This window comes from Nannobrachium achirus (assembly GCF_963921795.1).
Source record: "Nannobrachium achirus genome assembly, chromosome: 24".
NCBI classification, from domain to species: domain Eukaryota; kingdom Metazoa; phylum Chordata; class Actinopteri; order Myctophiformes; family Myctophidae; genus Nannobrachium; species Nannobrachium achirus.
In genome coordinates, this window is record NC_137831.1 from 35,217,825 (window position 1) to 35,231,783 (window position 13,959).

Genomic DNA, 13,959 nt, shown 5'->3' on the forward strand with positions numbered 1-13,959 from the left:
CCTATACAAAGCCATTATAACGTCAAACTCCATTTTAACCATCATAGATTCAATTAAAACATCTGTCCTTTTTTTCTGGTGACTTCTGACACCCTCCAAATACAGTACATGAGCAGGCCGTCTTTTTTCAATAACATTTTTCATTGATTTCTATTATTTTTTTGGGGAAATGAAAATGATTAAATACAATAAAAGATTAAATGAGAAAGGTTATTGAAAAAACACAGCCTGCTCATGTATTCTGAGGGTGTTAGGAGTCACCAGAAAAAAGGACAGCAATTTTCATTGAATCTATCATGGTTAAAATGGAGTTTGGAGTTATAATGGGTTTGTATAAGAAGGTCCTGGAAGGGGGGAAATTAATATCAAATATCTAAATACTGAATGAAGACATTCAAAAACTGTCCAGGGTGTTCCCAAAAGCCTGATTAGACAATAAAATTACAAACAAAGTTTTTTTTAAAGTAAAATATCCCTTTAACATTGTGCAGGATTTACACACTACAACACTACTTTAGTTCCATATTCATTGCCATGTTTTAAAAGTATACTTTATGCAGGATTGAAGCTATAGGATAGGCTAGGGGTTGGCTTGTGTTTTGTCATGTCAGTGTGTAAATCCTTGCATTATAACAAGCTGTTAATGGCTGTAGCCTACTGGAATTCAATGAATGTGTTCTATAAACATCATTGATGAATTAATGCTTTTCGTTTTTTGTTTAATTGATCATGTTGAAAATGTAATAGTGTCTCTTACCAGATGTATTTATCAGATAATCCTGGTTTTGGATGATCCGACCAGTCCTTAATAATATAAAGACAGTAATTAATCCCGATGCTGTTTAATTTTCTAATGCATTGTTTTGTGTCGATTGGCAACCAAGGAATCAATGTGAGACATTGCAATTAATTTAAAAAATCGCTATAGGCCTACTTTTAAAAACGTGGAAATCCCCATTCTAACTAAGGCCCTCTTACATCTAACAACTTTGAAAAGATTTTGGAAAGATTTGGAAAGATTTCTAAAAGACTACCCTCTCACACTATAAGATTTGAAAAAGACTTTCCAAAGACTTAATTAGGATTTTCTAAATATTTCAGTTTTCTTTTGTAAAGACTGATTCAAGATTCCCTTTTATTTGCTGAAATAGGCCTATTATAGCCATGTGTTCCTATTCCTCTGAAACACACACACACACACACACACACACACACACACACACACACACACACACACACACACACACACACACACACACACACACACACACACACACACACACATTTACTTAAGTACAATTGAGGTAGCCCATTTGTACTTTACTTGAGTATTTCCAGTTTTCAGTACTTTTACTTCTACTCCACTACATCAGAGGAAAATATTGTACTTTTACTACACTACTTTGAAAGCTTTAGTTACTAGTTACATTGCAGATATAAATTATAATATTGTAAAACATTAACCACTTTAGCCCTATTGGGCTAAATGAAAATAGCCAATCTACAAGCTCATAACGCGTCGCATCGCAGTATTGCAGTATTGATACTTTTACTTGAGTAAAACATGTGAGTACTTTTTCCATCACTGCATGCACACACACCAAGCTCCGCCCTCAGCCCTCTCTTCTCCCGTGCTCTCCTCTCTTCTCCATAGCTGGCGCAGATTGATCCTATCAACTTATTATCAACTTTGAATGTTTGGAATAATGTACTATTATGATACGCGGTGAAATAAAGGGCTGGCGTAGCCGCACCAACAGCTACTAGTGGCGAACAGGCTGGCAGCTCAGCGTCTAGGGAATGATTGGCTTTTGGCTCGCTAGCGTTCTGTTTCGGTTGTTACATCATTGTACTCATGCAGACTCAGCCCCGATTTGTTAAAATATCAAACCAGTTTGATATTATCGTAACACAGTCGGGGTCTCAAGTCGGGGTAAAAATCGAGTCTGGCCACTACTTAACATTTAACGATTGAGTAACGACTGAATCACGGGAGCACGCCGCGACTCGTCTCGATGTTATTACGACTGAGAAATCTATCTTTTCAAAGTTGTTAGTTGTAAGGCTAGCTTAATGTGAACATGTTATGTCTATCCCCCATGATTGACTCCGCCCCAGCTATTATGTACTGATGACACTACGGACTACGCCGTGTGAATGTATGGTTTTTGGTTAATGAGATCCTGAAACACAACACTAAACAACCCCAACACAAGTATCATGAGTTGGTACAAAACCGTACCAATTTCCCTTGGAGAGACAGGCAGGGCAGTTGTGTAAAGTAAGTACATTAAAGGAGTAGTTCACCCCCAAAATGACTTTGTTTCTATTGATTACTCATTCCATGGAGACTTGAGTTCAACAATATTTATGTTGTATTTGTCACATTCCTAAGACAAAAATGTGATTATAGTAAATTTACCCCTATTGATTCCGGATGGGGACACGGATGCATGGCCCTTTTTTAAATTATTGAATTAAATTATTACTCCTTTAAGTACTGTATTTAAGAACAATGTTACTTCTAAGCACTTTAATTTTTTTAGCCAGGCAGGGCTAGTTTTTGTTACCTGCAGCCCCAACTAAACTCTCTCCATCACCATGGTACAATAAGCAGACAATCTCCATGTTTAATATCTTTTTTGGGTGAACATGAACTTTGGACAAGTAGTATCGGATCTCAAATTCACATGCTCTGCCTCTACTCTAATATAATCTACTGTAGTGAATTAATGAATGAATTACATTTTTATTTCCGTGTCATGCCATAATTTGGCCCATCCCATATGGGATTATATGACACATTAGACATCAAAGTGAATTTACAACAGTAGTCCTTCCGGCGTTTACACTACGCCCTTATATATTAACAAATTCATAAACATGAGAACAATACATCAGAAACAAAATTATCTTAAATAAAACAGTGCTATTTTACATGTATATGGCCCTCCTTCTCATTGACCAAGCTTTCTCCAGAAATGAAGCAAAAGAAAAAATATCATATTGAAACAGTCGTCTCAGCTTCTCTGAGTCATCACACTAGCCTAGTTCCAGACCCTGAATCGCTAGCCACACCCCTTAACATTTTTGTTTTGAATAATGGAGTGAAACGAAATGTCAATTCAGGCTGAGTGTCAGGCTATCATCACACCACACAAATTCATAATTTGGATCAACCTTATTAAAAAGTCTCTGTCTAATAGAGTTGTAGAATGGGCAATAGAAAACAAAATGCATTTCATTTTCAATTTCATTAAGCTCACACAAACCACATAACCTATCCTCCTCAGCTGTGCCTATGTATCTACCCGTCTCGATATGAAGACCAAGTATACCAGCCCTAATTTGAGAACATAAGGATTGTTTCTTTTTTGAAAGGTTATACAGTACATGTTTTATCTCACAATATGTGCGGAGCTTTGGTTTACACCATATATCTAATGCCCATTTGTCCTTTACGTTTTGAAAAATAATTAATTGTATTATCATACTCTGTATATTTTCTTTATTATAATAATGGTCTTCATACCCAGCTCTCAACAGAATATCATACATGTCCATAGCCCATGCACCCTTAATCGAGATGTCCCACTCAAAAATCCTTACATTAGAATTAAGAAGAATTAAGACCAAGTATTCTATTCCAGTAGTAGATATATGTAGTAGATATACTGTGAGCGCACTGGTTGTTCTAGCAGGCTTTCACAAATTACACAATTAACTCTTTGAAATGGTTGCACCTGACCATTAAGAGCTTTGTACTGTAAGTGAGAAGGAACATGTTTAATTCTATTGTGTGTTTTACTGGGAGCCAGAGGCCACTTAAGGAGAGAGATGTATTTGTCTAGTAGTTGTTGTCAGTACGTGTGCACTTTGTGCAGTGCAGAATGCACTGACAGGTAGCGTGTATATTCTGATCCAACCGGTTTTATTCAACCGCTTTTATGAACGCTGCAGAGCAGATTCCAGAGATTTCATTCGGATATGATCACACTTGGACAAAATGTGATGAGTGGGAAGGGATTGTGTTACTCTGTCAACTGAAAGACATGAACTCAGTCAATCCTCTGAACTGTATTTTTACACATTGAATTTGCTCGCTGTGACGCTCGGTGGATGAAATCGAAAATTCAGTATTATTCCAGTAAACAACATTGTTTAATTGTAACTCTTCAGGGAGGATGGCGGGTCGCTCTGTCTCCTATTCTTACTTCCAAGTCACTCTGTGGACTCTAAAGTCATGGATGGTGATTTATCTCTACATGTTATGGATCAACTGTTACAGCGCTTCTGTCCCAGGTTGGTAAAGTAACCTTTAACACATCTGTCACAGTATAATATTATATGTCATGTAGTATATAATGGTATATAATACAACTTGTGACACTGTAGTATGTATACGGCATCATTGATGAAATAAACGTAAAATGTTGAAATATGGAGTTAGGAGGTTTCTGCCCGACGGCAACGATAACCTAACTTCCCAGACTAGCCCTGGTCCAGAGCGTTAAGAGTTCTCTCTAACGATAACTTTGATATTAACTTTATTACAGACAGGGTAGCCCTGGTCTAGAGCATAGAGTTCTCTCTAATGCCCTGCCAGTTGCTCTGCTCCAGGGGTGTGTTCACGTCGTAAGACGGCCCTGGGCCATACTTGGGGTGCGTCGAAAATGCGCACTCAGCGCACTGGTCTGCCATTTTGTCGTTTGTTCATTCAGAGCACTTGGTGCGCTGCATCCCCCGGTGTGCTCATTGCACGCACAAACGACCCTACTCAGAAGTTGGAGTTTGACAGTGTGGTGTGTCAATGCTGTGTTTCGATTGGTTGATTTTCATGACAGTGTCGACCGCTTCTCAGCGGTGAATAATGGTGTAGGAAATGATAACAAAATGGGAAATGATAACAAAATGCACCATTTGTGGCTTGAATGGTCCTTTGGGCTTTATTGTTACACACGCATCAATGTGTAAAATAACAGCTGGTAGGCCAGTGTTATGATTCAAATTACCTTTCAATAGCAACGTTACTTTAGCAACTGCTGCTTTTCAGAAAGTTTTCCTTTAGAGTTCAAACTGAAAAAGCGCACCGCTGCCCCTTAAAGATGAGGTGCCATGATCCCCCCGCCCCCCCCCCTCCCCCAACAACACATTTCAATGTAGTATTGCCATGGGGCAGGATGAATGTCCCACGGAATAATTTTGGATCCCACTCACCAGAGGCGTAATTTCAGCAATATTTAGGGGAATGTGCCGTAAACTGTCAAGAGCCTGTTGAAAGGCTCGATACAGTTTTAAATTCCTTGGCAACACTATCTGCCACTCCCTGAAATGGGAGGTTAACACTAGTAGCATCCTGTGCAAAGCCCACCAGAGGCTTCACTTTCTGCGTCAGCTAAAGAAGTTTGGTATGACTGGTGGGGAGACGATGGTTCACTTCTACAGAGCTATTGTGGAGAGTGTCCTCGTGTGGTACGGCAATTCAACCGCCTCAGAGAGGAGGCAGCTGGAAAAGGCAGTGCGCATTGCATCGAAGATCACTGGCCATGACCTTCCAACTGTCTCCTCCATTTGCACCACACGCACCAAACACAGGAATAGTTCAGGAATAGTAGGCCCTACCTACCTATTGTGAGGCTGTCCGTCTCTTGAATGCATGCACTTCACGGCTTGAAGCTGCTTCTCATGGTCAATGAATTGTATTGTTATCTATTTATCGTTCTAGTTTTAATTGGGTCATGTACCAGACACAACACTAAGAGAATCAATGAATTTCTTCATGCAACGGCTTGTTTGCATCTCTGGCATTTCATGTTGGATCCATAGCAGACATGAAGCATAAATCAGCTGTAATGATCTCAACCCTGCATTAGTTTGTGCTACAATAAAACTGTCTTTTCTTTAGTAATATGGTTGCTTTTACAGTTACTTTCACTGTTAGTTTAGTTTTAGTCTGCTGCTGTAGTGACATGTTTTGTGTTGCTAAAGCCCTCATTCTTCTGAATTTCATATACTGACTGCTTTTACTGTTTAACTTGACTGAAATTATTTTCTCTACACAGACCAACAAGATGTGAAGTACATACAACTGGGAGGAGTCCTCAAATTGCTTCCAGAAACCAGCTCTGTTACTGAACCCATCACTGGCATCCTGTGGAAACATGGCCCCAATAAGGCAGCAGAATGGGATGAGGTCCTCGGTCCTGATGTGGATTACTACCTTACATATAGAAACCGTACAGAGTTGAATAAAGACACTGGAAGATTGGTCGTCAACGACATGACCAGAGAAGACAGTGGAGTGTATTCTGTGTTGGTAAACGGTCGACTGCAGAGCAAGACTTACAAGGTTAACGTGATCAGTAAGTATGAATTGTGTCCTGTGAAGGATGAATATATATATATATATATATATATATATATATATATATATATATATATATATATATATATATATATATATATATTTTTTTTTTTTTTTATGTTTTAAAATGCACAAATATTTTATTTGAATGGTTGTGAGTTAATCCCTCTTACTTCTTACTGTGATGCAGAACATTATCAGTGCTGTGTCAGTTCAACTATTTGACCTTAAATAGTAAAACCTTTTTTTGTGTCAAGTTGAAACACTTTATCATTCAAAGTCACAGTTACTGGCTGCACTTTGGCTTTGTAGGGCAGCGTTGCCCTGCCATATAATATTCCATAAAATGGATTTTGAGCTTGTAGATCAGCTATTTTTCAAATACTGTAGATGAATTTCCTTTCCTCCGGATTTGACTGGGGCCGAGTAGGTGTTGGGGCTGAGTAGGTGTTGGTGCCGACCGTTCTTCCTGTATTCACTCTGCATAGCTGTCAATAGTCATTAAAGCCATAAACCTCCTAAAGTAAAACCTTTCTCTGAAAAGATTTGTATAAGAAGAACAGGTATCCTGATTCATTGTAGTTTTCACAATGTGTTTAACACATCATCAGAATGATACATGTAAGCAGATTGAAACATATTCACCGTCAGGGGTCAATGCCATGTTGGCTTGTGGTGGACATTTTGGTCAATATTTATTTTTTGCCATGGACATACAACATGAGTGGACAATAATATTACCAGAAACACATAAAGAGAGAAAGCCCTTAATGACCATAACTGGTCTGTAACCTACGGGTCCATTTGGTTCCATTTGTACACTCTGAGTTAAGGGGGTCCTTGCAAATAAAACATTTGAGAACCACTAGTACTAGTTGGACTAGTTGGACGTATAATAAGTGTCATGCATATTCTGAAGCAAACCTGGAGATTATCTAGATTTTGGTCTGTTTTAATTAATTAAAATTAACTAACTACTATACATTTAAATAAAGAACATTTTCATTAAAAGATTAATTTTACAATAATGATGTTGCAATTTAGGTGTCTACTGTATCATGGTCATGGTAAAAACAAATATAACTCAATATACCTCATTTGATTGCAGCCTTGCAGGAGGGTGAAATGTATGAGTTTCTTTTTCTTTTTTTTAATAACATTTCTGCTTGCTTGTCCTTGTCAGGAAGTATAAATACGGTATAATGGTTAGGTAATTGCATTGACATTATGCTGCATAAACACAGCACACATAATCAGGTACGTAGAAAAAGCCGCTTTACAAGCTCACAACATGTCACATTGTATAAGATCATACTGTAGATAGTAGATCAGATATTTTCACCGGCATGCCGACATGACAAGTCATTATTTGCCTGGCTCCAGCCCATAGTCCCACCCACTCTCTGAGCGGACTGAGTCTGAAAGCAGGCTAAGTCATTATCATACTCTGCTGTAGTAAATATACATGATCTTTTCTCTATGTAACTTGTCCACATTAATCTACAAAAAAAAGACATTAATCTACAAAAAAAGACCTCATTGAAAAGAAAGCCTAGCCTCAGAGATGGGAAGTAACGAAGTACAAATACTTCGTTACTGTAACGAAGTACATTTTTCAGTACTTTGTACTTTACTGAGTAATTATTTTTCTGGGTACTTTTTACTTTTATCCGTTACATTTTAACACAAGTATCTGTACTTTTACTCCGCTACATTTTCAAAACAGGCTCGCTACTTTGGTTTTGTGTTAATGTTGCGCCGATGCGTGGCAGATCAAACAAAATGATTACAGTGCTTGATCATCAAGAGGCTGCGGTGATGCTCTGCTGCTGCCTGGCCAGAGTGAGAGTCATTGCGTCAAGTAGGAAAGCACCGGTCTATTTACTTCCTGCAACTAGACTACCAAATAAAACTAATCATATAGCCTACATAACATAATAGCCTAATACCCTATGCTCTTATTTTGAAATCCACGATTTTCATAGGAAGAGGAAGAAAGGTGGTTTAATTCTACCATCATGCTGTAAACCATTCATCTCGTCACAGCTTTCAAACATCAACAATTAATTCACGTGGATTATAACTAACTATGGATTATAAACACAAGACTTTGGCCATATGCTGCTCCTGTAATTAGACCCTCCAGAAAAACGCGGGCAAAAATCCTTGATTATGCGGGCTAAAATCCTTGATTTTGCGGGCAAAAATCCTTGATTATGCAGTGAATTATGCGGGGTTTTTGTGTGAATTTATGCGATGACAATGCGAAACTATGCGAAATATGCGGGAACTTGTGAAAGTTGCGATTAAATGCGAAATTATGCGAAATATGCGGGAACTTAAAAACATATTTATAGCCTATGTACAGTATATATACATATTATAATAAAAATTGATAACTATTAATTAAACCACTTTAATATACAGTACACTGGCTATTTGGAAATAGACAATCTACAAGCTCACAACATCACTAAGTAGTCATCAAAGAAGTCAAAACACGAATTTAAGGGTCCTTGAGTGAATTGAGAAATGCAAAACAGACTTTTTTGACTGCCTTTCATTATTTTCAAGGCAAAAAAGCAAACCTCTGACAAATATCTGCAATTGAATTACCTTAATGGGCTACATCAAGGCAAAAATAATTACCCTATGGCCTATGCGATTGCTAAGGATACAGCTCACTGCTAAAGCAAAACTCTGGTTTATTTATGTGGTTTTGCTCTCTCTAAAGGGATTTAAGGGATTAAAATGTTATGCATTCAATTGCTGTTCCTATCCATCCATGGAATACTGCGTGCTACTTTTTTTCGGAGAGGTGCTCGTTTGCTTTGAACGGCAACGATAACGTTTCAAACGGAGTACAATGGAGACCTCAAAACAAGTAGGATAAACTTTAATTTGTCGTTTCTTGAAGTTTGAGGACCGAGGAAGAGTGTGTTATTCTAGCGTCACGTTGGCGAGGGCCAACGCTCATACCGTATAGCTTACATATGCCTGCATCTCTCTCTCTGTCTGCCTGCAGTTCTCACGGTGCAGCGTGCACGCAATCGCACGGCGCACACACACACACACACACACACACACACACACACACACAGAGAGAGAGGAGCCACGTGTTTCTCAGCGCATCATTGTTTTGCTTCTGTTTTGTGTCTGAACGTGATTGAACGGTGAAGCATGACTATACTTTTATGCGAAAAAGTGCGGGGATTGTGAAATCAAGCGATGCCCGCATATTTCGCATATTTTCCGCGGAAATATGCGAAATATGCGGTGAATATGCGGGGATTGTGAAATCATGCGAGCCCCCGCATAATCAGCGGCATTTATTGATTATTGCGGGAAATTCTGCGATCGCATAATCGCGTTTTTCTGGAGGGTGTATGTAATGCACACGCGTTGGAAATGCGTTCTTTTTTAACCTCCGAAGCTTAGGTGAGTCAGTGCAATTGCTTTTTATCTCATGCTGGATAAAGTTCTGTATGGAAAAAGTGAAACGTTCTGCAGACTCTGCACAACTGTAGCTTCGGTCATCTTTGCCTCGCAAAAGCCTTTAGCGTGTGTGTGTGTGTGTGTGTGTGTGTGTGTGAGAGCGCGCGCGTGCGTGCCCTCATGCGCGTGCATGCATGCATTTGTTTGAATTGATTGATTGAATACTTGATTAGCAGTTCGCATAGCAAACGCACTCCTGTATGATTATCATCCATACAGTCTGTATGGCTTGTTTACATTGGGGTCCTCTGACAGACATGCAAAACATCTTAAAGTATAACAGTCAGAAATCTGTCTGTCTGTGGATGTGAGATGTATTATAATTATAATTGAACAATGAAAACGACATTCTTATTAGGAAACCTTATCTGTATTTTAACATCAGTCATAATGGTGTAGGCCTACTTGGTGGTCAATTGGCACTTTAAAAAATGGGTTACAAAATCGTGGGATATACATATATTTTTTATAATAATAATGATTGTTCTTGGAGAGTCAAATATTATCTATAACTGGTACTCAGTCTAAAAAAACACTGCTGCATTTAGATTTCACATCATAGTAGGAAACCAATTCTGGGCCAGTTTTAAGACGTATGTTTGGTGGGGATCTTTAAATTTTAATATCCTTAAAATTCTAGAAATATACGGTAAAATACTTTTACTTTTACCAAAGTCGTTTTTTTCACAAGTACTTTTACTTTTACTTAAGTACAGAACGTGAGTACTTTTCCCATCTCTGCCTAGCCTTGAGCTGCTCATAATCACCAGTAATTCTGAGATGTGTTCATTATTATTTTTTTCCCCTACAGAGAACCTAAAACCCAAAGTGGCTGTCTTTGGTACTTGTACATCTAGCTCTACCAGCTGCACACTGGAATGTGTAGGGAAGAGCAGAGTTCCAGGTCCGGTCACCTATCGCTGGAGGAAAGATGCAGGGGAATGGATGGTGTCTGACTCTGGACCCAACTCTACAAAGCTGAACATCACCAACGATGAGGAAGGGAAGAAGGTCAAAGAGTTCTTTTGTGAAATGAAGACCCCAGTCAGTGTGGAGCAGAGTGGTGCCTTTAACAACCCGTTTTATAAAGGTATGTAGTTTACTCCATAATGTGTAGAAATGGATCCACTGTGTTATAGGGTCAGCACTGATATTTTAACTATTATTTTGGATCCTAACACAAAAATGTGTCTGAGTGAAGCAAACTTTAGAACAGTGTTTACTAACCACTGTGCCACGGACCTTTGGTTTGCCCTTTGAGATGCTCTCGTGTTCCCTTTGAAATTTGACCTTGAAGTCACTAGGGAGGATAGCCAACAGTTAACCGTTACCATTTAACCGTTAAGTAATTGGTTACCGGTAAACACTAACGGGTAATGGTGACGGTTGAAAAAATAAAATATAATAATAATAATAAAATCAACCCGCGTCTCACACCAAAAGCCCTGGTCACCAATTTCTGCGTTACATCACCCATGAAACTATCAGTGATTCGGTCACCAATTTCTGTGTAACATCATTCTGCAACTCACGTTGACAGAGAGATGAGCTTGTTCATCAAGAAACAGAAACAAACAGCGAAAAATGCTCTGTTTGGATTATCCAAAACAGTACCCTGTCACCTGTCGGATTGAAACCCATTTTAAAGAGAAAAGAAGAGCTTAAACTTTAAAGGAGTAGTTCACCCCCAAATTTACTTTTTTTCTATTGATTACTCTCACCATGGAGACTTGAGTTCAATAATAGTTTTCGTCTTTTGTCGCATTCCTTAGAGAAAAAAATGTATCATAGTAAATGTACCCCCATTGATTCCGGATGGGGACCCAAATGTTTTTGGGTCCCCATCCGGAACCAATGGGGGTAAATTCATTGTAATCAAATTAAGCCGGGCCGTACTTGCCCATACTTGTCCGGACCACCCAATGCGCCGGTCGTACATTCCCGTACTTTCCCGTAATTTATGAAATTAATCATAATTTTTTTTTAAATACAGTCGCCGGTCGTGCTCTGTCTCTTTAAGAGAGCTCCTGAGACGTGATCGCGTCAGAAACGTGATGACGTCATCGGCTGGGGAGAAACTGGGATCCACGAGCGGACATTACGTTCCCTTGTATTGTGCATGGAGCCGGCTGGCCAGCGCATCCCCTCGTCTTTTTCCGATCAGACCTCAATCAAAATCAAGGCTTCGGAATGAGTGGAATACATGGAATTAGATCGATGTGCGTGCGACGAGGACGTAATGTACTTTCGAGCGCTGTTTTTTCTCGCGGATTACCCCATCTCGCTCCATGCAAATGAACGGAGAAAAACAGCCTACAGCAGCATCTAAGTAAGTGGCCGACCAAAACACGTACTATATGCACGGCCTGCTGGCTTGCTCTGATCGACCCGAGCGCGTTGTTTATCATTTGGTGCATTGCTTTTTTAAAACATGTTTATAAATAAATAGTGTATTTGTTTGGCAGAACCTTTGTTTAGGGGTTTCTGGCGGGGCTGGCAAATGTAACCATTAAGGCTGAAGTCACAATTTTAAGGACTTACCTTTTTAAAAGAAAGAAAATAAAAAAGACCATTACTTCATCGAAAGTAATCAAAAACACTATCCAAAACTGGTAAAACATTGAACAAATTGTAAAATAATATAAGAAAGAGGCAAACATTAAATTTCAAAATAGCCACACACACACCATATATCACACACCGTACATCTAGGTGGCTATATATTTTGGCTTTGTGTGCCCTGGCAGAAAGAAAGGTTGGGAAACAATCATCTAGAAGACACTTTGATAAACATGTGTTGGTAATTCTGATTGTTTCCTGTGCTCTCTCAATAAAAGAAGAAACTTTAATTAATGCGTGTGTGTGTGTGTGTGTGTGTGTGTGTGTGTGTGTGTGTGTGTGTGTGTGTGTGTGTGTGTGTGTGTGTGTGTGTGTGTGTGTGTGTGTGTGTGTGTGTGTGTGTGTGTGTGTAGGTAATTAATGTGGATATAGGCCTAGTCGGTGTTGGGTGGAAACCTGGTATGTCCAAAACCATAGCTTTTTTATTATTATAAATACAATAAAAATAAATAAGAAATTCATTGTGGCACGTGAGCTTTTAGATCTGCTATTTTCACTAATTTTGGGCGACACTCTTTCTTTGCCTGACAGCAACACTGAATATATAAGATGAATTCATTATCATCTCTATGTATTTGATGCCTCCCCGTTGTGGCTGCAGCAGTAAGACATGATTAAACTTCACAATTTCATCATAGCCTACATTGTGTTGTAATCTGTGTAAAATGTTGTGGCCTAATAAGAGAGAGAGAGAGAGAGAGAGAGAGAGAGAGAGAGAGAGAGAGAGAGAGAGAGAGAGAGAGAAGTAAAGAGGGAGAGGGGGTGAATGCAATCCGAACTCACACTTAAGTTTGTCATCAACATCATCATTCTTTCTAAAATGATCTTGTGTTCTTGTGGCTAACGTAACGTTACTTGCTTTTTATCCATGTTCACTCACTCTGAAAAGCTGGCAGAGTAGTTAGACCTGCCAAGAAATACAGGACGACAAAGCAAGTTCTACTCTACTAGATTATATTGTACTTGCCTGAGGGTGTTTAAAGTTATGAGTTATTTCCCCCAATATTTAGACAATTAACATTGTCAACAAAATGCAGAATGTGTATTCATTTATAAATTAAATGTAATTTTTTATTTTGTCTCCTAAGAACCTGAACCTGTGAAACCGACACCTGTGGGAGGGATTGTTGGAGGCATTGTTGTTGCTGTCATCCTTGCAGTGGTTTTGATGCTGGCTGTGAAATATCGTGGTAAGTTTCTCTCCTGATTTTATATTAAAACAAAATGTTATACACATAACCTACAACATGTGTACAAATTACTACTCAGCAGCTACATGGGGTGTGTGTGTGTGTGTGTGTGTGTGTGTGTGTGTGTGTGTGTGTGTGTGTGTGTGTGTGTGTGTGTGTGTGTGTGTGTGTGTGTGTGTGTGTGTGTGTGTGTTAGGGCTTTCACCAACTAGTCGACTAGTCGACCAGTATAACCACTAGTCGATCTTGTAGGTACTAGTCGAAAAGTCGCTAAGAAAAAAAATAAGAAAA

The 13,959-nt window shown here is 39.0% G+C and overlaps 2 protein-coding genes across 4 annotated transcripts in view; both read left to right on the forward strand.

The window, feature by feature from the left end:
* Positions 1-13,959, forward strand: part of LOC308309304 (C-type lectin domain family 10 member A-like) — a 281,075-nt gene that overhangs the window by 14,081 nt on the left and 253,035 nt on the right. The gene's annotated exons all lie outside the window — the stretch shown is intronic.
* LOC308280252 (NACHT, LRR and PYD domains-containing protein 3-like) overlaps positions 5,429-13,959 on the forward strand; it is a gene marked incomplete at both ends in the record, with an annotated part of 34,028 nt that continues 25,497 nt past the window's right edge. Inside the window, 3 exons of the mRNA XM_080720513.1 lie at positions 5,429-5,600; positions 6,063-6,362; positions 10,671-10,949. Of these exons, the coding sequence (XP_080576639.1) occupies positions 5,429-5,600; positions 6,063-6,362; positions 10,671-10,949 (751 nt within the window). The remainder of the gene's footprint in view (positions 5,601-6,062; positions 6,363-10,670; positions 10,950-13,959) is intronic.